The sequence below is a fragment of the Chelonia mydas genome, chromosome 8, assembly GCF_015237465.2.
Source record: "Chelonia mydas isolate rCheMyd1 chromosome 8, rCheMyd1.pri.v2, whole genome shotgun sequence".
NCBI lineage: Eukaryota > Metazoa > Chordata > Testudines > Cheloniidae > Chelonia > Chelonia mydas.
Window position 1 is genome coordinate 94888159 of NC_057854.1, and position 26709 is coordinate 94914867.

At 41.4% G+C, this 26709-nt stretch overlaps 1 protein-coding gene across 5 annotated transcripts in view; it reads left to right on the forward strand.

Annotated features, from left to right (window-relative positions):
- The first annotated feature begins 971 nt into the window (after window positions 1–971).
- The window catches only part of SLC1A7 (solute carrier family 1 member 7), a 92843-nt gene continuing 67105 nt past the window's right edge, over window positions 972–26709 (forward strand). For 2 of the 5 annotated variants that reach the window (XM_043521091.1, XM_043521093.1), the window contains exons 1-2: window positions 3756–5166; window positions 6483–6562. In XM_043521091.1, the coding sequence (XP_043377026.1) occupies window positions 5026–5166; window positions 6483–6562 (221 nt within the window). In that variant the 5' untranslated portion in view covers window positions 3756–5025. Of the gene's footprint in view, window positions 2404–3337; window positions 3389–3751; window positions 5167–6482; window positions 6563–26709 lie in introns of those variants that run through there. The other 3 variants (XM_037907171.2, XM_007062178.4, XM_043521092.1) reach the window with 3 other exon arrangements.

Below are 26709 nucleotides of genomic sequence, written 5' to 3' on the forward strand. Positions count from 1 at the left end.
CTTGGTTTGGTCAGTGGGGGTAGCTGATGGGCAATAATCCAAGTAAAATTGAGATGAGGGTTAACATTCATAGAATACCAGGGATGGAAAGTCCGCTAGTCCAACCCCCTGCTCAAAGCAGGCCCAGTCCCCAATTTTTGCCCCAAATGGTCCCCTCAAGGATTGAGCTCACAACGCTGGGTTTTGCAGGGCAATGCTCAAAGCACTGAGCTATCTCTCCCCGCAAGATGCTGATTATATTTAAAAGCCTGGGGTATGGTATGGACTACTGTAGTCATTGTGGCTGTGCTTGTTCCACCTTTCTTTCTCTAAAAGCAAAGCCACCCTCTCTGATCACAGCTTGAACCAGTACTGTGGGCAGGTCATAACAGATGGAACCTTTAGGGGGGCGTTGGCTAATGTGTTCAGTAGTTTTCAGCTTCGTTTTGAAGCTGTAAGAGCAAGGGATACATGAGGTTAGCTACAGACTACTTTGTAACAACAATAATACCTTGCACTCCCTGGAGCTTTCCATTCCAGGATATTAGAGTGCTGTACAAACATGAATAAACTAATTTTCACTCTGCCCCTCCGAGATATGGAAGTATCAGCCTGTCATTTTACAGTTGGGGAAACTGAGGCACTACATAATTAAGTCACTGGACCAAAGTCATACGAGTCAGTAGCAGAATTGAGAATAGAGCAAAGACTTATTCACAATCCTATGCATTAATTTGGAGCATACCTAAGCAGAAAAGTAAGACAAACTGAAAGTATGTTTGACGGGAAATATTGTAACTGGACACAACAGGGTACAGTATTAAGAGTAATCCTCCATAGGTAAGGATGTGAGCAAGATGATCTGCTAGTAATGGGCCTTTTCCATCTCTTAACATCTTTGATGCTAAAATTACAGCAGCGTATTCTTGCAGGTGAGTGAAGTATTCATACAGGTGAATGCATCCCACAGCAAATTAAAAATCCACAAAAAGAGAAGCTTCTGTACTTTGAAAAATCTCTTTTCTAATATTTGTAAGATTCCACTTATTTTCAGTTTTGCCCCATCTTTTCCTGCTGCTGTCTGAAGGAATTTTACTGACAACCTAAGACTGAGTTACTTCTGAGATAGGTACAGGTCACTAATGTTACACTGATCTCTGAGTTCCATCTCAGGGGCTGTACTGTCACTTAAATACCTCAGGTTTCAGAGTAACAGCCGTGTTAGTCTGTATTCGCAGACTACAGTATGGATCCACAGCATGGATCCGATGAAGTGAGGTGTAGCTCACGAAAGCTTATGCTCAAATAAATTGGTTAGTCTCTAAGGTGCCACAAGTACTCCTTTTCTTTTTAAATACCTCAAGGAATTAGTCATGGGTACTTCACTAGTAGTTTCATCAATCAAATTACCAAGGTGAAAATATCTTGGTGTCTATGCCGCTGTCTTAACTTCTTATATAACAGAAGCCTCAAAAATGTTTTTAAAATGTTCAGAGGATGAACATATCAATAATTAAAGAGGCACTTTTGACTTGAAATTTTAGCTTTTAAAAAAAGGTTTAACCTAACAGTAGTTTCAGGAACTATTCTTGCCATTTAGTCCCCCTTCCAGTTTTTGTGGTTTTAAACTACACTTTCTTGTTTTAAAGTTTTCTCTACCCTGTTGCTTTGTGAAAGACCCACAGGAATAAAAGGGGAAATTGATTCATTGACTATACAGGGGAAACAGTGAAAGTCATTACACACAAAAGTATTTTCAAATGTGCAACATAAACAAATTACAATATATATTTTTCTTTAAGTTATAGTAATCTTTAGTGCTACATGTAATAACAGCACATTTACAGTCATAAATGGGATTTTTTTTTAAATTGATAGTCTCTTTAAAAGAAAGGTATAAGTAGGAAAATTCCCGAGTGTAAATCACGAAAGGAAAATGCCATAATGATAATACTTTACACCTATTTAAGATACCATCCTTCAAGATGATGAATGCCTCCCGTGAGGTGCAGAGTGCCCTCAATTCCCATTAAAGTGAACAGGAACTGAAGGTGCTCAGCACCTTGTAGGATCAAGTAACTTCACCACTCTGATCCTGTTACAGCAGTAGTATTGTCCCCATTTTACAGACATGAAGAGTCTTTCCCAAGGTCATATAACAAATTGGTGGGCTGAGAACTGAACCCATATATAGTATGTGTTTGGTACAACGTACCGTGGTTATACCATTACACAGATATGTTATCAGTGTTCAAGTGAATGGCTAACATTTTATTAATTATAGCATATGCCAGACTTAAGTTTTTATTTATATTCCCTACTACAGTACATAATTATAGTGTAAATTTCATTTTGGATAGTTTATTTTCCTGTTATTACAGATTGGTGTGAAGCCTCTTGACCTAGATGTACCACGTAGAAAAGGTGTGTTTTCAGAGACTTAGCAATTCATGGAAGCAAATACGTAGAAGATGGATTGTGGAGGGGGTAGGAGACTTAAGTGTTGGATGAGTAATAGCAGATTTTTAATTACCTACATTTAGAAAGTGCCTTTGCTTTAGAAGGGTTCTAAAGAGCCTTACAAACTGTATATATGGGAACTGCTCCTGAAATGCAGCCATCTCTGGGATGGTTTATAACAATAATCAGAGCACAGCAACATTGCACAACAGTTTGGAACAGGACTTGAATATCATATCCAAGTAAAGCTGTAGAGCAGTGGTTCCCAAATTTGTTCCGCTGCTTGTGCAGGGAAAGCCCCTGGCGGCCTGGGCCAGTTTGTTTACATGCCGCGTCTGCAGGTTCGGCCAATTGTGGCTCCCAGTGGCCGCGGTTCGCTGCTCCAAGCCAATGGGAGCTGCTGGAAGTGGCATGGGCCGAGGGACATACTGGCCGCCGCTTCCAGCAGCTCCCATTGGCCTGGAGCTAAATTCTCAGATGATTGTCTGTACTGGACATGCTCCAAACCTGGTCTGCGCACAACTTTCTCTGCATTTGCTCCTCCAAGCACTGAGGAGTCACTGTAACATTAGGTGCAGAAACTGAGAGTAGGGAAACTGTCTTTTCTGTGCTGTCAGTGATCCTGCTGCTGGTGCCTAGGGGCTGCATGGAGAAGGAGGAAGCTGCCTAACTGGAATGCCATAGGGCGGTGGGAGCAGAGACAGACTGGAGGAAGGAGGACAGAGGTGGAATAGGGTGGGGCAGAGTGGGCAGAGACAAGCTTGTGGGGGATAGAGGCAGTGGCAAGGACAGAGACAGGCTGTGAGGGCAGGGATTAGGCAGAGAAAGGCTGTTATGACACATACTAGGGGTGGGTGGAAAAGAAGGGTCTGTAACCACTAGATACACTTTCTTCCAGAACCTGAAATGAATCCAGGATTCCTGAGTCTCAGCATTATTCCTCTGTCTGGTAAATAACTGTGAAAACCAACTGCTAAAGTGTGTGTCACATCCCCCTCTAGTTGCTGGCCCACATCCCAGATAACAACCTGCTCCTGCTATTGATTGCACTGTTAGCTCAAGTGACAAATGTGTGTGCTGTGGAGTGTGAGGATCAATATGGTTCCACATAGTAAAATTTCTGTTTTTTCTGTTTGATTTTTTAAAAATATAAGGAATTATATTTTAAAAAAATCTGTTAAAAGAATATTAAGATTGCAAAGTCAAGCACCCAAAAGTTAGGTTACTCCAGAATTAAGGTTGCCTGTGCAACCTTAATTTGGCCCTCTTGTGCATATAAATTGTGATACAGTCTTTAATTACATAAACACACACTTTTTTTTTCTGGGATCTAGCCTCATTCAGTGCACAAGATGGAGGGATGCTGCTCACTACTCATTACTATATTTTTGGTTTATTTATTTGTTTATTTTATATTATTTATTTATATTCAGTATTTCTTTTTGGTCTCATCATTCAGTGTGTGGCCCCATGCCATATTTACCATACAAAACTCTGTACTGAATACATAATTATTAATTTCCTCATGGGCTTTTCTACAGTGCTCATGTGTAGTATGCTCATCTATAATATAATACAGTGCTAAATATAATCTTATGAATCCCCCAAGTATACTGTACAGTGTTATAGATTGTTTATAGAAACACTTCAGAATGCTAGAGTTATGGTCCAAACACTGTACTAACAATACGGTATGCTATAGTTTAGTGGATGGTTGTGATAGTATAGTTTTACAAGACATTCATTATACTGCATAAAAATCTATGTTTGAATTGAATGAATGGGACGATTAGACATACCAAAGGAAAGGAAAGATCCATGTGGGTTAGGCTGATAATCCTCTGAAAGTAAGTTGGCCCCTGCTCTAATCAACACAGTGGAAGGGGGGAAAGTGAAATCATTTCACTCCCAAGATAAAAAATGTGAAGTACTGTCCAGTCCCCTTTTATGTTTTTCTCCAATAATATTCAGTTTGTTAATGCAGTTTATCATTGTATTTGCCCAGCCTTTTGCTAACCACATTTACTACAAGCAAAAACCAGATCTGATTTAGTTAATGAAGTTCAGTCTCACCTGATCTGACCTGTTGTGATAGTCCAGTTCAAAGTGTTACCTGCCCTGCCCTTTAGTATATGTACTGTATGAAAAACATATTTTCTGTCCATTTAAATGCATAACTTTCACTACTTCTTTCTAGGCCTGGATGTTAGGAGACCATGCTTCAAGGGTTAAGGAATGCATGAAAATATTATTTTTCATTCATGTGAGTGTCACTCTGTTCTGACTCACTCTTGTTTTAGAAATACTACTACATTCTGTTCTAATTTTCCAGAGCTCCTTAATCTTCTTCCAGGTTCTTAATGATGTAGTCAATAATAGGATTGTTGGTATTAATTTGGAACAATAATGCCAGCTGCATGCTTGGTGGCTATTGGCAGAGGGGTGACCTTGCTGGTCAGCTAAGCAGTCCTAGAAGTGCTTTGATCTGATCTATACAGAGCTAGAGCTGTCTATTCTAACAAGGGAAGCTAGTGAGGTCTCTCTGCATGGGATGCTGATTCTTCTCCAAAGAGCACTGAGGACAGCATGGCAGTGGCATTTGATGCAATGCTGGCTCGGGTCAAGGATGTTTGTAAAAGAAATGGTTTGCTCATTCTGTCAGTATTGTCTGTCATAGTGGGATGTCTTCTTGGATTCTTCCTCAGGACCAGGCGGCTCTCTCAGCAGGTCAGTAACAAATGAGTGTGACACTGGGCAGAAAATGTCAGTTCTGTAGCAAAAGAGGAGATAAAACAACCTATGGAACTTCAAGGATGGGTATTTCAAGATAAAAATTAATTTGTTAGTGTGGTAGTATTTTGATAGGCGCCTACCTTGTTTTCTTTGTGTCCTTCCGTAGATTTTATATACAATATATGCTGGACAAACTGTCATTAAGACACTGCAAGTCTACCTGAAGAAGCACATTGTGATGTTGCATGTATGAATACAGGGTTTTGAAACTGAATGAAATACTGCATTGTACTATATGGAAATGGTAACAGTGTAACATGTTAACTGGTGTCAGAGTACATTCTATTTGAATTTGTATTAGAACATGTATTTCCAATGAAAATACTAGGGAACTTTTTATGGTTAACATACCCAGACTAACAGAAATTTATTTCACACTGAGTATATTTTATAAGAACTGAACTGGGATGTCCCATTAATAAAAGCACAACTTATTACATTCACCAGGGGATTTCTCTTCAAACACCTCTACTAATCTGTTTGTAGGTGCTCAATTCTTCCTATCCAGAATAGCCTGACAGACCAGACAGGCAGTGACAAATGCATTGCTGAACAAATTTTTCCCTAAGAATATACATTTTAATATTTTAAACAAGTTATGGTACTTCAAAAATATGTGATCATTAAACCAATTTTGTCATATTCTGCTGCTGGCCCTGAGTTGAAAATCTTCTACGTCCAAACAATAGCTTCATGCACATAGAGTGAAATGGGCAAAATACAGAATAAAGAGATTATGCAGCGAAACCTATTAATTGTGGCCCATAAAGGGTCTATATATTTGACTGTTTTGGCACGCAGATGCACAATACAATTAGATTAATATGGAGAAACCACTGAAGGGGATAGAGATATTACTGATCATTAGGACAGGTGTCTGTGACTAATGAATTCTCACTAGCACCTATTTCATTGTACTGTTAAGGCAGAATTGTTTTTTGTTTGTTTTTTTTTTAGATCCACAATATTTCAAAGTGTCCCTGAGTGAAGCAAAGCTTATTTTATTTTCTCCTGAACACGTTACATAGCCCTAGTCAGAACACATTACGTAGTCCTAGTCAATTACAAAAAATTTCCCCAACTTCTTCCATCTGTACCACTTGAAATGATATGCAGTAGTTGCAAGTAATATAAACCGATCGTACAATTTTATGAGATCATTCAGTTTTACCAGCAGCTGTAAGGTGCCTTGTGAAGAAAGAGACTCTTACACATCAAAACCATAAACACATCTCTCCATATATTTGTAGGAAATTAGTTATTTCCAATTCCCCGGGGAGTTATTGATGAGGATGCTGAAAATGTTGATTCTACCACTGGTTGTCTCAAGGTAAGTGAGTGCGACAATTTGCTCAAAATAATAGATCTAGTGTCCTAAATGAGGCAACAAAACCACCTTTACATTGTAACTAAGTTGTTGTGTAAGTGCAAAGACTATTGTAGAAAGCGCTATCATGCATTAATATTTTGTGACGGATTTATGAACATGGTTAGAAAAACATGGCTTTAGCTGAAGAGGGTTCTGGATCAATAGGAACATCCTGCCAAAATAACTCACAGAAATATTGTTTGCTAACAAACTAGCTTTTGAAATGAACTTATATTTTTCATTTAAAAAAATTATTTTTTATTGAAACTAAACAAATTAAAATGTAGTATGAATCAACCACTATACCATAAGCTAAATCTAATCAGTTGAAAAAATATAACTTGCAAGTCATACAAAACATCACAGTTAATTTACAGTTCTTTGCCATATTTTGAGAGAGAGACTTGCTATAGAGAGACTTGGGGGGAGGAATAGCTCAGTGGTTTGCGCATTAGCCTGCTAAACCTAAGGTTGTGAGATCAATCTGTGAGGGGGCCATTTAGGGATCTGGGGCAAAAATTGGGGATTGGTCCTGCTTTGAGCAGGGAGTTGGACTAGATGACCTCCTGTGGTCCCTTCTACCCCTGGTATTCTATAGTATAATGAAAGAATATATGTGGTCACTAAACTAGCATGTGTTTTGTATTAACATCAACTGGAGTTGTGTTTGCTCTGAAAATCAGGCCCACAATGCTTTGAAAAAAGCATTATATAGACTAGATTATGTGCTCGAAATATTAGATCTGTCTATTTCCAAGAGACAGTGAAATACAAATGTATAGTGTCTGATGTCTTGGCTGCATGGTGGTGTTTATTCCAGATCACTTTTAAACTCACTCAAATAAAAAATGACTTTATTGGAGACCTTTTGTTTATTGAGAGAAAACTGTAAAGTAGGTATGAAATCTCTACAGTGATATTTGCCAAACCTTGCTCTGGGCCTGTCAGTCAGACGTACTAAGAGAAATGAAAAGCATAATAAGGAGGAATGGGATTCCAGACTGAAAACAATTTTTTTTTTTGGTCATTGGAATGTACATTCATTTTCACAAAGAAGACTAGGGTAGCTTATCCACAGCCGAGAGCAAAATTAATGTTAATTTGTCTCTTAGTTTGGGGGCACTGTATATGTCCAATGTTAGCAGAGCAGTATTATGTAAGTTCACATAGCTTTTACTTCCGAGGCATTCCAAATCAGTAAAGGCAAGTGTAAACTAACATGCATTATATGGAAAATAGCACGCCTGATGAACTTGCAGCTTAATTAATCCCTTCTGGAAATAATACCGTAACTAATTTTATATAGTGCCTTTGCCAAGCTTGGCAAAATTCAACTTTTTAAAATAATTTCAATGGATAATATCCGTCTATTTTAAGTGCCTTTTTCTATATTTATTTAAGTTTTCACAGTTGTGGGAAGTTATGTGGGGGGTGTCAGACGTCAGTGAGTCAGACAGTAATTATTTAATGAGAGTAGACATTGTGATTCAAAAAATTAAAGTTTTATAATCGTTAAAACCCAAATTGTCACCATCACATGTCAAAATATACAAAATAAATATTCTTAAATCAAACTCTAATTAGTTCTCAAGCAATATTTTTTGTTACTTTGCCCATCTGTAAATTTGGATTATTATCAATGGAAATATTTTTTGTTGTTTTGTGTGTGTAAACTATCCCACTGTGTAGGAAAGATAGGAAGTATGGCAAGAGACCACCCAGGCTTCACGAGGAGATCTTCAATGATCTAAAACTCAAAAAAGAGTCCTACGAAAAGTGGAAACTTGGTCAAATTACAAAGGATGAATATAAACAAATAACACAAGTATGTAGCAACAAAATTAGAAAAGCCAAGGCACAATACAAGATCAAACTAGCTAGGGACATAAAAGGAAACAAGAAAACATTCTACAAATACATTAGAAGCAAGAGGAAGACCAAGGACAGAGTAGGCCTGTTACTCAATGAGGGGGGAAAGACAATAACAGAAAATGTGGAAATGGCAAAGGTGCTTAATGACTTCTTTGTTTCGGTTTTCACCAAGAAGGTTGGTGGCAACTGGACGTCTAATGTAGTGAATGCCAGTGAAAATGAGGTAGGATCAGAGTCTAAAATAGGGAAAGAACGAGTCAAAAATTACTTAGACAAGTTAGATGTCTTCAAATCACCAGGACCTGATGAAATGCATCCTAGAATACTCAAGGAGCTGACTGAGGAGATATCTGAGCCATTAGCAATTATCTTTGAAAAGTCATGGGAGATGGGAGACATTCCAGAAGACTGGAAAAGGGCAAATATAGTACTCATCTATAAAAAGGGAAATAAGGACAAACCCGGGGAATTACAGACCAGTCAGTTTAACTTCTGTCCCTGGAAAGATAATGGAGCAAATAATTAAGCAATCAATTATCAAACACCTAGAAGATAATAAGGTGATAAACAACAGTATGGATTTGTCAAGAACAGGTCACGTCAAACCAACCTGATAGCTTTCTTTGACAGGGTAACAAGCCTTGTGGATAAGGGGGAAGCGGTAGGTGTGGTATATCTTGACTTTAATAAGGCTTTTGATACTGTTTCGCATGACCTCATAAACAAACTAGGAAAATGCAACCTAGATGAAGCTACTACAAGGTGGCTGCATAACTGGTTGGAAAATGATTCCCAGAGTGTAGTTATCAGTGGTTCAGTCATGCTGAAAGGGCATAACGAGTGGGGTCCTGTAGGGATCGGTTCTGAGTCTGGTTCTGTTCAATATCTTCATCGATGATTTAGATAATAACATAGAGAGTACACTTATAAAGCTTGTGAACGATACCAAGCTGGGAGGGGTTGCAAGTGCTTTGGAGGATAGGATTAAACTTCAAAATGATCTGGACAAACTGGAGAAATGGTCTGAAGTAAATAGCATGAAATTTAATAAGGACAAATGCAAAGTACTCCACTTAGGAAGGAACAATCAGTTGCACACATACAAAATGGGAAATCACTGCCTAGGAAGGAATACTGCAGAAAGGGATCTGGGGGTCATAGTGGATCACAAGCTAAATATGAGTCAACAGTGTAATGATGTTGCAAAAAAAGCAAACATAATTCTGGGCTATATTAGCAGGAGTACTGTAAGCAAGATATGAGAAGTAATTCTTCTGCTCTACTCTGCACTCATTAGGCCTCAACTGGAGTATTGTGTCCAGTTCTGGGAGCCACGTTTCAGGAAAGATGTGGACCAATTGGAGAAACTCCAGAGAAGAGCGACAAAAATGATTAAAGGTCTAGAAAATATGACCTGTGAGGGAAGATTGAAAAAATCAGGTTTGTTTAGTCTGGAGAAGAGAAGACTGAGAGGCGACGTGATAACAGTTTTCAAGTACATAAAAGGTTGTTACAAGGAGGAGGGAGAAAAATTATTGTCCTTAACCTCTGAGGATAGGACAAGAAGCAATGGGCTTAAATTGCAGCAAGGGAGGTTTAGGCTGGACATTAGGAAAAACTTCCTAACTGTCAGAGTGGTTAAGTACTGGAATAAATTGCCTAGGGAGGTTGTGGAATCTCCATCATTGGGGATTTTTAAAAGCAGGTTGAACAAACAGCTGTCAGGGATGGTCTAGATAATACTTAGTCCTGCCTTGAGTGCAGGGACTGGACTAGATGACCTCTCGAGGTCCCTTCCAGTTCTATGATTCAAAATATGTAGGCATGATAGTAGGCAAAATATGTAGGTCACACAGTGAGGAAGTGGCACTGTATGTGAAAGAAAGCATAGAGTCAAATACAGTAAAAATCTTAAATGAATCCAACAATACCATAGAATCTCTATGGATAGAAATTCCATGCTTGAATAAGAAGATTGTATCAGTAGGAACATACTGACGACCACCTGACCAGGATGGTGACTATGATTGTGAAATGCTCAGGGAGATTAGAGAGGCCGCAAAAACAGAAAACCCAATAATAATGGGCAATTTCAGCTATCCACATATTAACTGGGAACATGTCACCTCAGAATGGGATGCAGACATAAAATTTCTAGACACCATTAATGACTGCTTCTTGGAGCAGCTAATCCTGAAACTCACAAGGGGAGAGGCAATTCCTGATTTAGTCCTAAATGGCACACAGGATCTGTTCAAGAGGTGAATATAGCTGAACTTCTTGATAATAGCAACCATAATGGAATTAAATGTAGCATCCTTGTATGGGGGAAAATGCCAAAGAAACCCACCACAGTAGCATTTAACTTCAAAAAGGAGAACTACACAAAAATGAGGAAGCTAATTAAACAGAAATTAAAAGGAACAGTCACAAGAGTAAAATACCTTCAAGCTGCATGGACACTTTTTAAAAACACTATGATAGAGGCTCAAACTAACTGTATACCCAAAATAAAAAACAGAGGACCAAAAAAAAATTGCCATCACGGCTAAACAACACAGTAAAAGAGGCGGTTAGAGACAAAAAGACATCCTTTAAAAACTGGAAGTTAAATCCTACAGAGGAAAATAGAAAGGAGCATAAATTCTCGCAAGTCAAGTTTAAAAGTATAATTAGGGTGGCCAAAAAAGAAGAGCAACTGGCAAAAGACACAACAAAAATTGCTGTTAGTTTTTAAGTACAGCAGAAGAAGAAAGCCTGCCAAACAATCAGTGGGGCCACTGGACAATCAAGGTGCGAAAGGCTGTTGCAGAGAAGCTAAATGAATTCTTTGCATTGGTCTTCACTGCAGAGAATGTGAGGAAGATTCCCACACCTGAGCCATTCTTTTTAGGTGATAGATCTGAGGAACTGTCCCAGAGTGACGTGTCAATAGAGGATGATTTGGAACAAGTTGATAAACAGAAATAAGTCACCAGGACCAGATGGTATTCCCCCATGTGTTCTGAAGGAATTCAAATATGAAATCGCAGAACTACTAACTGTGGTATGTAACCTATGATTTAGCCTCTGTACCATATGACTGGCAGATAGCTAATGTGAGGCCAATTTTTTAAAAAGGCTCCAGAGGCAGTTACAGGCCAATAAGCCTAACTTCAGTAACAGGCAAATTGGCTGAAACTGTAGTAAAAAACAGAATTATCAGACACATAGATGAACACAATATATTGGGGGTACAGTCAACATGGCTTTTGTAAAGGGAAATCATGCCTCACCAATATATTAGAATTCTTTGAGGGGGGGTCAAGAAACTTGTGGACAAGGGTGATCCAGTAGAAGTAGTGTACTTGGACTTTCAGAAAACCATTGGCAAGATCTCCACCAAAGTCTCTTAAGCAGAGTAAAGAGTCATGGGATAGGGGGGTCAAGAAACCTGTGGACAAGGGTGATCCAGTAGAAGTAGTGTACTTGGACTTTCAGAAAACCGTTGGCAAGATCCCCACTGTGCCCGCAAGGGCTGGGGGGGAAGATACCAGTGAAAGGAGGACACTCAGGCCTAAGAATAGTAAACTATGCTTTATTGAAGGAAGGAAGAATTAGGCTCCAATCTGCGCGGGGAGCCCCTAGGATGCGCGGAGGGGCTGCAGGGGACTCTGGCCGTTCAGGACAGCTGACCAGGCAGGACTCCGCCAGGGGGGAGTTCTCTGCGGCGCTATATTTTCCGTGCTTATCTCGGGGTTACATGGGGTCAACAGCTGGTTACATTCTTATATATACGATTTATGCTTATTACATAAACTGACTCGTTTACAGGCAAAAATATGCTGAGCTATGCTGCAATATCTTTTGGCAGGGTCTCTCGGACAAAGTTCATTGAAACTGCCTGCATCCTCCGCTTACCTCCAGTCATATACTCAGTCCACCACTTAGCTCCTCGCCAATCTTCCACAACCTTGCCCCTACACTCACCAAAGTCTATTAAGCACAGTAAAGAGTCATGGGATAAGAGGTCCTCTTATGGATCAGTAACTGGTTAAAAGACAGGAAACAAAGGGTAGGAATAAACATCCAGATTGCACAGTGGAGAGAGGTAAATAGCAGAGTGTACTAGGTCTGATAAATGCAAAGTAATACACATTGGAAAATATAATCCCAACTATACATACAAATGATGGAGTCTAAATTAGTTGTTACCACTCAAGAAAGAGATCTTGGAGTCAACATGGATAATTTTCTGACAACACCTATTAAATGTGCAGCAGCAGTCAAAAAACTAACAGAATGTCAGGAACCACTGGGAAAGGGATAGATAGTAAAACAGACAACATCATATTGCCACTGTATAAATCCATGGTACACCCACACCTTGAATACTGCGTTCAGTTCTGATCACTCCATCTCAAAAATATATTTTAGAATTGGGAAAAAGTACAGAGGAGAGCAACAAAAATGACTAGGGGTACGGAACTGGTTGCATATGAGGGGAGATTTAAAAGTCTAGGACTGTACAGTTTGGAAAAGAGATGACTGAGGAGAGATATGACAGAGGTCTACAATATCGTGAATGATGTGGAGAAAGTGAATAAAGTGTTATTTACCCCTTCACATAACATAGGAATCAGGGGTCACCCAATGAAATTAATAGGCATCAGATTTAAAATAAACATAAGGAAGTACTTCACACAATGCACACCCGTGTGATTGCCAGGGGATATTATGGAGGCCAAAAGTATAACTGGATTAAAAAAAGAATTAGATCAGTTCATAGATGATAGGTCCATCAATGGCTATTAGCCAAGATGGTCAGAGATGCAACCCCATGCTCTGGGTGTCCTTAAACCTCTGACTGATAGAAGCTGGGTATGGATGACGGGGTAGATCACTGGATAAATTGCCCTGTTCTGTTCACTCCCTCTGAAACATCTGGCATCAACCACCTTTCAGAAGAGAGGGTACTGGGCTAGGTGGACCATTTGTCTCACTCAGTATGGCCATTCTTATGTTCTTGTGTGTGGTGATATCAACATTTACCAACATTTACTGATAAAAATCTAATCCTTCCAAGCCCCTCATGCACATACATGCTATCGCATTTTCCCCATACCAAATATAATTATATCACACATTGATAATAAGTATGTTCCACTCTGATTTCATGTTGTAATGTTCTATATTGTGCTCCTAGACTGTAAACTCTTTTGGACAGGTAACCTGTAATTAGTTTGGGATAGGTCTCCTGCTGTACAGCTCTATGGGCACTTAGGGCACTATAGAAATAACAGCAAATGGTTTAATAACAACAGTAGACATAATGGCCCATCTCCTTAGTTATGGTTGAGAAATGCACAGCACAGCTCAGGAGAGGGGTACAAAGGTGACCTTTGCACTCCCGCAGTTCTGGGCCAGCCGTGTGCCAGTGCAGTTCCTTGGCATAATGTAGAACAGCCTTTTATCTACTCTAAGTCATTCTATCTGCTGGTGGCCCAAAAGGGATGCTATAACAGCCAAAGATTAGTAGGATATAGGAAAGAAAACCTCTGCCATGTTCCCTATGCTGACAACAGTAGAGTGAGGACATGTAGGAGCTACTATACTAACACTATCCCACTGGATGGCCTTCCCAACCTGGGGTGGTCCTTCCATGGATAGCTATCCTGTATATAGGGCCAGAAGCTGCTGGTGGTGCAAAGCAAAGCGGCCAAACTACAGAGTAGGATCTGAGCCAGTATCTCTTGCAATATTTGGTGTTTTTCTTAAAGCACCAGCTCCTAGAGTCAGATGAATATATCACAATCTCAGCTTTCATTTAAAAACAAAAATAAGTTTTGAGTCTCATGGTTGCACAGAACAGCTTAAAAATGTGAATCCTAAAGGCTCAAACACAACAAAATAAATAAACAGAACCCAACTGTCACAGGGTGATGCCAGCCCTTTCAGAGGGAGTAGGCTCAGTGCACCTGTGATTCATCAGCTGCCTCCCAGTTGCGTTTAAAAGAGGGCAGCTGGGCTCTAGAGGGTGAGAGACCTGGTGAGTTAGGGTTGCCCTAGCGTGCAGACTCAATTATTCAGGAAAAAGGCAGGTGAGAGACCCGGGAGACTCTGGAAGGTCCCTGAAGGAAACTGTAGGTGGTTCCATAGGACGCATGATGATAGGAGAGCAGTAATAATAATAGGCATTTTCTGGCTAACTTCCCCAAGCTAGAGAGCCAGGGCTGGAGAGAGTAAAGGCCAGAGAGCAACAGAGGGAGTTGCTTACCGATTTTTAAGCTGGAGAGTCAAAGCCGAGGGCCAGAGAGGATGAAGACGGGGAACAGCAGTGCGGCTCACCTGCTGATGTCTTAGTGCCAGAAAGCTGAACCCAGGGGAACAATGAGGAGGCCAAGGATAGGGAGGGATGCTCTGCTGGTGAGGATGATCTCCTAGCAAAGAGGCTGTAGGGGTTCCTGCTGGGAAAAGTGGGGTTCCATTCTAGCTGGAAGGCCTGGAGTGGCCGTCCTAGCAGAGAGATAGAAGAAAACTGACAAGGAATCTAACTTTGGCAGAAGACACTGGAGTATGGTACAGAAGGACTCCCAACAGAGATGCTGCGCCTGTGTGGTGTGGTCCCCACTGAGAAGAGTAGGGTTTTAAGCATTATGTACATTGAGTGTGGGAAATGGACTAAGTTTGGGACTTTTGTTGAGGACTTTTTGAACTATGTTCTGGTAATAAACTGGGCCCCAAAAGAGCTGTTATTTAAGCAGAGAGCCTGCAGTGGAGCTATTGGGGATTCTGAAAGGAGAAACTGAGGCAGACACACCTATGAGGGTGTTCAAGGAGGCACTGCTGTAGCACACCAACATTAATATTTTTTACAATCTCGTGATTTTTAACTCCATCTCATAATTATTTGGGAGCCTGATTTAATTATTTTTGAAATCTTGGGGTTGTCAGTACTGCTATAGAATTAAATATAGTTATACACAATATATAATTGTTATAGAGGGGACTCAAAGGGCATAGACAAAGGAAAAGAGAAGTGTTCAGGGGAAAATTGACAAAAGAAAAGAGAAGTGTTCAGGGAAAATTGAAAATAAAAGGTCAATTATATGTGGGGAAGGGGTGAGGCAAGGATAAAAGGAGGTTCCTGCTATGGGGTAAAAATAGCAATGTAGACACCAGCTTGGGCTGGAGCCTGGGCTCTGAAACCTGGCACAAGGGGTGGGTCTCAGAGCCCGAGCTCCAGACCAAGTGGGAACATCTACACTGCTATTTTTTGTGCTGTAGGACAAGCCCAAATCTGTACAGCCAGGCTCTAAGACTTGCTGCTGGGGGTCTTTTTAGCAGAGTAGACATACCCACAGAGTCTAGCTGGACCCTGCCTCCTCCTCTGTTCACCGCAGGAGAACAAGAGCCCATATTCATACATAAACTAATCATGCATTTGTACACCATAACTTCACTTGTTTTTACAAATATAAGTAATTTCAGAAATATAATTAAATTCCTGTAAAACTGTACATTTTTATAACAACACTTCTCATGCATATATTTAATAAAATCAGCAAGTTAAGGCATATGCTCTCTTTTTTTTAACAATTTACATATACATTTAAAATTAGTCTATTTCTTTGTGGATATGGAGCATCTTCAGCCTGCCCTATAGAAGCAATATTGTTCGAGTTATATGTTAAAGTCCACAGTTTATCCAGGTGGGGTGGGGGAGTGGATTGCTCAGAGGGACTGGTAATTGGGCTACAGAGCCTTTCACCTCTAATCACTAATTCAAATCCACTCTTGACCAATGCTGTAGTTGTCTACTGTGTTGTACACTGTGTGCGCACATATACACATAGGGCACTGAGTTTAAAATCTTTTTATTTTCTTAAAGAGAAAAAGGAATGGGAATATTAAGTGACCAGGGAAGAGCGGATTGTGACAGACAACTGATTTGAGCCAGTTCTTGGAATTCAGTAACCCCAAACCTGGACTGTGCTCTGGCCCTTTACACCACTCTACCAGGTGGATCCACCCACTGAATTTGGGCCAGGGAGGATATTCTGCAGCAGAGGATCTGTCTCCCTTACTCAGTTCTTATTCAGCCAAAACTTCCACTGACTTCTATTCTTTGGGCTAGGGACTATCTGTAACTTTGTGTTTGTAGAGTCGCTAGCATAATAGGGCTTGATCCTGACTGAGATCTTTGGGTGCTATCACAATGCAAGTAATAATAATAATTATTATTATTAATAGTTCAAAATATATTCACTATTTATATTCAAAATATTACAGTAAAAATCTTGGGGCCAGTCTCTCATTCAGAGAAGCACACGCATACATGGCTGTAACTGAGGTGAATGTTTTGTGCATCCGATGAAGTGAGCTGTAGCTCACGAAAGCTTATGCTCAAATAAATTGGTTAGTCTCTAAGGTGCCACAAGTACTCCTTTTCTTTTTGGGAAATGTGAATGCTTATGAGCCCCCTAATGTGTTTAAGAAATGTGAGCCCAGATCAGCTATGCTAATTTACACCAGCTGAGTATCTGACCCAGTGTTTAAATTTACCAAGAAACTATTACAGTATAAATAAGGTTTCAGAGTAACAGCCGTGTTAGTCTGTATCCGATGAAGTGAGCTGTAGCTCACGAAAGCTCATGCTCAAATAAACTGGTTAGTCTCTAAGGTGCCACAAGTACTCCTTTAGTATAAATAAGTAGTCCCTTGACCTGTTTAGTTCTGTACTACATGGCTTCCCCCAGCAGATGGCTCTGTTCTAGAAGGCTATGTAAATGTCTAATTGCTAGCTAGACAACATGAATGTTCACACTCATTCAGCTGCATTAAAAACACATTTCAATAAGATCTTCTAGGGTATTTTTTATACTATGCCAGTGTCACCTCCCTGCCTACCCAGAACACAAGAAAAAGTCTCATCTCTTGAATTGACTTAAATATGAGACATATTTTTTAGGGCTGTCGATTAATCACAGTTGACTCACACGATTAACTCAAAAAATTAATTGTGATTTAAAAATTTAATCACAATTAATTGCACTTTTAATCACAATGTTAAACAATAGAATACCAAGTGAAATTTATAAAATATTTTGGATTTTTTTTACATTTTCATATATATTGTATTCTGTGTTGTAACTGAAATCAAAGTGTATATTCTTATCATAAATATTTGCACTGTAAAAATGATAAAAGAAATAGTATTTTTCAATTCACCTCATACAAGTACTGTAGTGCAATATCTGTTGTGAAAATGCAACTTACAAATGTCGATTTTTTTTTTTACATAACTATACTCAAAAACAAAACAATGTAAAACTTCAGAGCCTACAAGTCCACTCAGTCTGACTTCTTTTTCAGCCAATCACTAAGAGACAAACAAGTTTGTTTATGTTTACAGGAGATAATGCTGCCCTCTTCTTATTTACAATGTCACCAGAAAATGAGAACAGGCATTTGCTTGGCACATTTGTAGCTGGCATTGCAAGGTATTTACGTGCCAGATATGCTAAACAGAAATCTTAGGGTAAGTCTACACTACCAGCTGGATCAGCGGGCAGCGATCGATCCAGCGGGGATCGATTTATCGCATCTAGTGTAGATGCGATAAATTGATCCCCAAGTGCTCTCCTGTTGACTCCTGTACTACACAACAGTGAGAGGCGCAGGTGGAGTTGACGGGGTAGCGGCAGCAGTCAACTCACCACGGTGAAGACACCAGGGTAAGTTGATCTAAGTACGTCGACTTCAGCTATGTTATTCATGTAGTTGAAGTTGCATAACTTAGATCAATCGCCCCCCACCCCCCCACCAGTGTAGACCAGGGCTAAAAAGAGCAACACTCTGATGCGGAAACTACAGAACCCAAACCAGCAAAAAAGAAAAACAATCTTCTGCTGGTGGTACCTGCAGTGATGAGCTGCCAAAATCTTAACCGGTTCCCTATAAAAAGTTCTGATTTAAGGAATGTGCCTCTGTCCTGCCCCCCTGCCCTCCCCAAGGCCGTTCTCCATCCCAGGTGCCTGCTGGTGGCGCAGGAGTCCTGCAGTCCTTGCATCAGTGCGGTCGCTCCCGGCATGTGGGGCAGCAGCTCCCTGCAGGCAAAGGCTGCCTTCTGCCCGACTCCCCACCGCGGGATGTGAGCACCCCCGAGCGGCGGAGGCCAGACAGCCCCACAGCGCAGGAGCAGGAGAGACTGGGGTGGGGCTCGCCCCAGCACACCCAAGGCAGCCCCCAGCCATGGCACCAGCCGGCTCTGCCCGGCTCCTGGGGCAGAGGAGGCTGCTGCTGCCAGGGGCCTGGCTCCTCGGCCCTACGCGGCGCCCAGTCACATGGTGCCTGATCTCCCTGCCCAGCGCAGCTGGCCGCGCTTCCTGGGCCGTGCAGGAAGCAGCATGGAGCTCGGCCGCGGCTGCTGAGCAAGGCGGCATCGGATCAGCCTCTGCACGTGGGGCCCCGGAGCAGCTGCCCGGATGGCTGCGCAGTGCAGGTACCAGCAGCAGCGCGGCCCCTGCCCCGACCCAGGACACGGGGCCCCGCAGCCCTTCTATAGCCCCACACCCCCCAAACGGTGCAGCTCCATGCACTCCCCTCTAGCACCGAGCCCCTCCTCCAGCCAGAGCCGGCTCTAGGATTTTTGCTGCCCCAAGCAAAAAAATTTTTAGCCGCCCCCGCTTTTTTTCATGTCCCCCCACCCCTGGCTCTGCCCCTTCCCAACCCCTTCCCCAAATCCCTGGCTCCACCTCCTCCCCCGGGCGTGCCGCATTTCCCCCCCACCCATTGCTTCCTATGGCTCCCCCCGCAACCCCCCGCCCTAGCTCACCTCCGCTCCGCCTGCTCCCCTGAACATGCCGCCGCTCCGCTTCTCCCCCATCCCTCTCAGGCGAGGCAGCACATTCAGGGGAGCAGGCGGAGCGGAGGTGAGCAAGGGTGGGCGGGGGAGTGCAGGAAGTAACGGGGGGGGGGGGCAGAGGAACGGCTCCCCGCCCCAGCTCACCTCCGCTCCACCACCGCCACCTCCCCCGAGCGTGCCGCCGCTCGGCTTCTCCCTCCCTCCCTCCATCCCTCCCAGGCTTGCCGCGCGAAGCAGCTGTTTGGCGCACGGCAAGCCTGGGAGGGTAGAGAAGTGGAGGGGAGAGGCGGAGGCGAGCTGGGGCGGCGGGGGCAGCGCCGGAATGCTGCCCCTAGAAATGTGCAGCCCCAAGCACCTGCTTGTTTTGCTGGTGCCTAAAGCCGGCCCTGTCTCCAACAGCCCCCTTCTATAACACTGAGCCCTACACCATGCACCCTCCCTAGCGCCGCGAGTCGGGGCCCCCTTGGCCCTTACCATGCTGCTCAAAGCGGCAGGCGCTGCAGAGCTGCCCAGGAGCAGTCCAGAGCGCTGGTGCCGGCGGCGCGGCACGCTGAGGCTCTGCAAGAGGGAGGAAGGCGGCGGAGGCGCTGGGGGAGCCTCCCCGGCCGGGAGCTCAGGGAGCCCTAACAACCGGTTCTAAAACTGCTTCTAAGTTTAACAACCAGTTCGCGCGAACCGGTGCGAACCGGCTCCAGCTCACCACTGGGTATCTGACTCAAATAATGAAAATGAACATGCATCAGTCCGTACTGCTTTGGAGTGTTATCAAGGAGAACCCGTCATCAGCATGGACCCATGTCCCCTGGAATGGTGGTTGAAGCGTGAAGGGACATATAAATCTTTAGTGCATCTGGCAGGTAAATGTCTTGCGATGCTGGCTACACCAACCGTGCCGTGCGAACTCCTGTTCTCACTTTCAGGTGACACTGTAAACAAGAAGCAGGCAGCATTATCTCCTGCAAATGTAAACAAACTTGTTCGTCTGAGCGACTGGCTGAACAAGAAGTAGGACTGAGTGAACTTCAGCCTCTAAAATTTTACATTGTTTTATTTTTGAATGCAGTTTTTTTTTACATAATTCTACATTTCTTAGTTCAACTGTCATGATAAAGCAATTGCACTACAGTACTTGTATTAGGTGAATTGAAAAATACTTTTTCTTTTGGTTTTATTACAGTGCAAATACTTGTAATCAAAAAGAAATATAAAGTGAGCACTGTACACTTTGTATTCCGTGTTGTAATTGAAATCAATATATTTGAAAATGTAGAGAGCATCCCAAAATATTTAAATAAATGGCATTCTATTAATGTTTAGCAGTGTGATTAATCGCGCAATTAATCATGATTAATTTTTTAATCGCTTCACAGCCCTAATATTGTTTAATTCTTTGACTTGTGTCCCTCCCCCACAGCTAATGCTCCCTGGATGAATGGATAGTTTGGAGCAATATAGGAATCATTTTCAGTCTTTCTCATTAATAACTGACATGTTTAATTAGGCCAGATTTACAGCAGATACCTCTGTGTCCCATAGGTACCTTAAATGCTGCCCTTATAAAGTGAGGGGAACAGATATTCAGGACTGCCTGACATGTCAGCACCATCTCATATTAGTTAGTGGTAATGTAAAACTTCTGGGCAAACATATGCTGTATATACTGCAGAAGTGATGATAGTCAAACTTGTGCAGAGACCAGGTGCAATTCATGTAGCAACATTGCGTGTTGAATAACAGACACTAATGATATATGCCGAAAGATCACTATTCTCTTAAATTCTGTGCTTGAGAGAGGGCATTAGACAGTGTAAACTAGATGTTTTAAAAGTGTTTGCCCATCATTGCATAATTTAAAAGTGATTTAATTATTTTGATCTATCTTCTTATGTCCCAACCTAGTCTAGTCTTTGATTAATTTTCCCATGATCATGGTACTTATCACACTGCTTTTTGCATTTACCTTTGAATAACTTGCTGTTTGAAGACAAATAAACATGATAATGGAAATAATGCTATTAGTATGTTCTAGAGATATTACTATACATTATACACTATGAGCCAAATTTTCCTCTCATTTTACCAGTTTTACTCTAAGGTAACTTCATTTGGCCAGAACCTCAACTGATATAAATCAGCATATCTCCATTCACTTAAAAATAGAGCTATGCTGATTTACATTAGCTGAGGTTCTGTCCTATTCAATTCAATGGATTTAATCCAAATTTACATAAGTGTAAGTAACAGTAGAATTGGGCCTTTCAGTCCAATTCTCTCCCTGCTTGATTGGACAAACTTTTTAATGCAGTCACAAATACAGACTCCAGCTCTCCAAATGTTTATACATGTATGCAATCCCATTGAGTTCAAAGAGAAAGAAGGAAGGATGGTCCAACAGTTAGGGCACTAGGTTAGGATTTGGGAGAGTAAGGGTCACTTTCCTGATCTGCTACAGACTTCCTGTGTGACCTTGGGCAAGTCACTTAGCCTTTCTAGGTATGTTTACACAGCGAGCTTCCCAGACTGGGCCAATAGATTTGGGCTAGTGGGGCTCACACTTGTGCTCTAAAAATAACTGTGTAGACAGCACTCTGAAGTTGTGGTTTGGGCTCAAACTTGGACCCTGAAGCCCATCTCCCTTTCTAAGCTTCAGAGTCTAAGACACAACGTCAAAGTCTACACGGTTATTTTTAAAGCACTAGCATGAGTCCTGCTAGGCCAAATCCATTGACCTGGGCTGGGAGGCTTGTTTCCGCGGGGTGTGTAGACATACCCTCTGTCCCTCAGTTCCTCATTCATACCATTGGGATAACAGTACTTCCCTACTTTACAGTGGGGTTTTGAGGGTAAATAAATTAAAGATTGCAAAGTGCCTTGAGATATGCTGAGGATATAAATACTACTGTTGTTATTATTAGTGGGTAACTGTTGGCAGAATAGGGATTTAAATGGTCAAAAATCTGAAACTTGCCATAACTTGTGCCTATGATCCTGCCACATGTATATTCCCTTTTAGAGAGACAGCCCATTCAGTTTCATCTGGGAGTTAATTATAATTTCTTATTATTTTAGTATCAACAGTTTGCTGTGCACTTGAGATAACTAAAGAGCGTACAGTTTTTACTCTGTTCCATGTACAGAATCTTTCAACAAATAATTTCTCTCAATTTTTATCCAGGCTCTCAAAAGCTGGATCTGTGCTAAGTTAATGTTGCTAAGATGATCTCTCCCCCTAGTCGGTTGTACTTGACACAAGTCTGTATTAATTTATAATTTAATATATTTATTTCTGTTTTCCTCTGGGATAGTAATAAGTCTGTCTTTTTGGTGGCTGATCCAAATTCTAGATGGCTGAATATAGAACAACCCATAATGTTATCAGTTTTGATAATCCTTTATCCTTCTGCTCAGATTCCCCACTGGTCATCCCCATTCATGCTATTAAAGTCTGGTATTTAATTAGGAAACTACTTCATTAGGGCACTGCTCAAGGTGTTTTCCGGTACTAGATTTTTCCAGGCTTTCCTACCTGGGCATTTGCCTTTTCACATCCTGTTCATTCATGGGTATTGCCCCTTTCTCCTCTTTGTTGTTCCAGCACCATTGTGACATATTCAGTCTTCTTTCCCAAGATCTGTGTATTTTATTTGCAGACTTGCTGCTTCTGCATACTCTCTTTGATAACTTAATAGCACTTATAACTTCTTTATTTGAGAATGTGGGGCTTGGTTTAAAATGTATTTGGAAGCCAGATCCTCAGCTTGTGTAAATTTTGTCCCACAATATTTTGCTTGCTGTCAATTGAAGGTGTGTCACTTCTTGGTCTCATGCACTTGCAGTTTGCTATGGGGGCAAAATTGCACCTGTAGATTTAGAGGGGTTTTCCCAGATGTTTCTGGAAAAATTTTCCCTCCCTCACACTTTCCTGAAGGGACGCACCATGCTGTCTACTTAGACGGCTTTTAACTTCCATTCGTTTATGAGGTGTCTGCATTTGATGGTGTTTGTTTCATGGTTTATGAAAAGCTTTGGGATCCTTTGAGATGGCAGGTGCATACAAGGCCAGATTTCGAAAAGCCTCAGCCAGATCTTCAAAAATGCCTGGCACCCACAACCAGGGCCAGATTTTCAAAAAAGCTCAAAAGCCAGAAGCTCCCATTGACAGTTTATTTAGGTGCCTAAGTGGATGCTGACCTTTTCTGAAAATATGGCCAAATTGTTGGTACTGAACACTTACGACAATTCTGTCCATAAGCAATTTTTTTATTATACATTCAGGGAAGATATTACCTTAAATCAGGCTGGTACCAAGAGCCATGAAAAGGGATTTTTTTCTCAAAGTGTGAGGCAGTCTGGGAATGGATGATCTTTCTAGGCTGGATCACTGTAGTCATGAAATGGGGAGGAGCGCTAGTCCCCAGATGATCTTCCTAAAACTTGTTGCTTTTATCAACCTCTGTGTAACATACATGGTTCACTGGCCCATCAAGGACAGCGTCTAGTGTTGCATGTTGACATTTAACTTTACTGTGGTGTTAATTTTTGAAGAAGGGAATAAAAAATTTAACAATAGGATGTCTGTTCCTATATCTTTGAGATATATGTTCGTAGCTGGAGTGTAAGTGAAAAATAGCTTCATGATACTGTTTGGTTTGGGTGTGTTATGGGCAAATCTGTGCAAACAGTCATCTTATGAAGCAAGGAAACTTACATTTCAAATAGGTTTATAATGCTTCTGTAGGGGAAAGTATTGCTTTTTTCTCAGGAAAAGGCTTTAGGACCTGATAAAAATATTATTCCAAGCAGGGTCCTCGGAGAGCCGTAGGCGGTATTTCTGCAGCTGCTTTTCAAACCCCCATTAGCTAATGCAATACTAAAATGATTGCATTGTGATGCTCTGTACCAAGCATCCAATTTAATATCAGCTTTTATATGTCTAATAGCTGCGTGATTGGTCTTTATGAAATGAGGTCTAGAGAGGACAATTTACTTTATACAGACCAAAAATGAATCGAACAGAAACCAGCATTTTTTGTTTAGGTTTGTGTTTTGTTTTTCTCCCACTCAAATGATGTGAATTTGTCAACACAATAGAGACTGATCTCCTGGCCCCAGAAGCAGATTAGCAGCATTAGCAGCGCACACAGATCTGACCTCATTGTCATTCATGTAAAACTAGGATTAGCTGATGCAATGATGCAGCGCTCATATTCCTGCTGGCTTCTTGGTTTAAATTTAATCATAAATATATAAGAGACAAATTTTGTTGTCTCCAAAGAGTTGTATTTCTATCCTGGACAGATATTCTAGTGACCTAAACCAGACACACACATTTCTACCAATACAAACTGGAAACAGGTGGCCTATGTTAACTTTATCTATCATGCCCATCACTGATAGCTAAATAATGATGAGTAGAAACATAATGCAGTCCAATTAGGACTATATTCTCAGCCCTTCCCTATGATATGTAGGTTACAAAGGAGATATGTGCCAATTTTTACATACGTTCCCCAGAATTCCACTGAAGGTATGAGCCTTCTGATTTACAGCTTTCTTCTTCAGGGACACACATTAATGAAAGCCAACAGACAGACTCTGCACAGGATTCTAAAACACCATAACTCTTTACTTAGGAGATAAAACACAAGAGATCATTTAGAAAACAGTGAACACACAGAATGCAGGGCCCCTCACTAGTTCATACTTCTCTTGGGTGTCCATCTGCATTCAGAGAGGGTTTGTTTCCTCTCCCTGCCAGCCTGTCTGTCTCATCAGGCTCCTGCAGCAACTCCCCTGAGTTTGAGCTGGTGAAAATGGCCAAAGACCCAGAGTAGAACAGCTCCTGCCCTTTTATAACTTTCCAAGCTCATCTTTCAGGTGACTCTCTGATCAATCTCCTCTGGCAATCACCGACCCCTACCAAGTGATGTAATTGCTAGGCGATCTTCCTTGATAAACCAGTTCTCAAGGAGAGGAGTTGGCCATTGTCTAGAGTGCTTCTATTTGAATAGAGGACCATCCAGATTTAACTACCCCCTTGAAATTCTAGTCCATCCTGGAGGTAAAAGGACAACAGAGAATGCAACCAAACCTCATAATCAAAATGGAGTTTGCTGTTTGATAAAGATATATACAGTCTCCAATATCAAACAGAATTAATAAGCTGTACAGATTCCCCAGATCATCACAGTGAAAAATTTTATATCTCATTATCAATCACTTGAACCACCTAGTCTCTCGTATCGCACCCATCTAACATGAAGAGAAACTTGATGCAATGCATGTAATACTAAATATAATGAATGCTTCTACGACTACTCTTTTATATATGCAGTGCTATAGATGTGCATGGCACTTAACAGATGCCTAGAAGGAGAAGGTTATATTTAAATTAGATGTGACAAAGACAAGGATGACAGACAAAGAGTGGGGGAGAACAAGGGTTACAACAGTGAGAGATCAGGAGATGCTCATTATTCCAAATGCTTTTTGTTAGTTCCTTTTTAAGTTTTTATTGAAAATTTGTCTTAATATATTAAAATCTGGGAAGAGAGGACAAGAGTAGATATGAGTGAGGCAGACCAAATCTGTTATACACAATGGACCAGTTGTTTATGACATGCCTCTCAGGAAATGCAACACAGAAGGTGCATGGGAAGGGCACTTAGGCTGTTCTTAAATGTATGTAACATGTATGGCTGCCTATGTGCTGCTCTGTAGCTCAGAATAACTGAAGCATAGAGCACTCTGGCCCCTGCACCTACCCTGGCATACCTCTGTGCATGCCTCTGTGCATGCCTGGCATGCCTCTGTGCATGCCTCTGTGCATGCCTGGCATACCTCTGTGCATACCCTGGCATACCTCTGTACCTCTGGGGCTGCAAGCAGAGATGATGTAGGGCTGCATACACCAGCCCCGAGCTGTTCCTGCACTAAGGGACTTCTCCTGAGGGTAGTTCAGGTCCTTTTGGCTACACAGGGGCTAGAATCTGACCCAATATATTCAATTTTGTCGTATTTTCTCCTGTCTTATCTGTAAAAAAAGAGAAAGGTTGGTAGTAAAACATGTCATGTTGTAATCTCTAAATTGGACTAACCCAATAGAAATTACATAGGAAAGGTCAGGATCCAATTTTATGTGATGGACGTCTGTGATCACAAAGTGAACTGGTGTGGAAAGAGCCAAAGCAGTTACCAGCTGGGTATAAGTAATTTGTAGATCTGACAGAACATTTCTATACCTTCTAAACTCCTTCAAACACTTGGACACAATGTTTCATACAATGAGCAGCAGTGACATGCCAGGTTGGAGGAGTTGGGTGTATTTCTTCTGTTTCCTCAGGATAGAAACATCTGTGAATCATAAACAGTTGAATGAATCTTTCGTTTG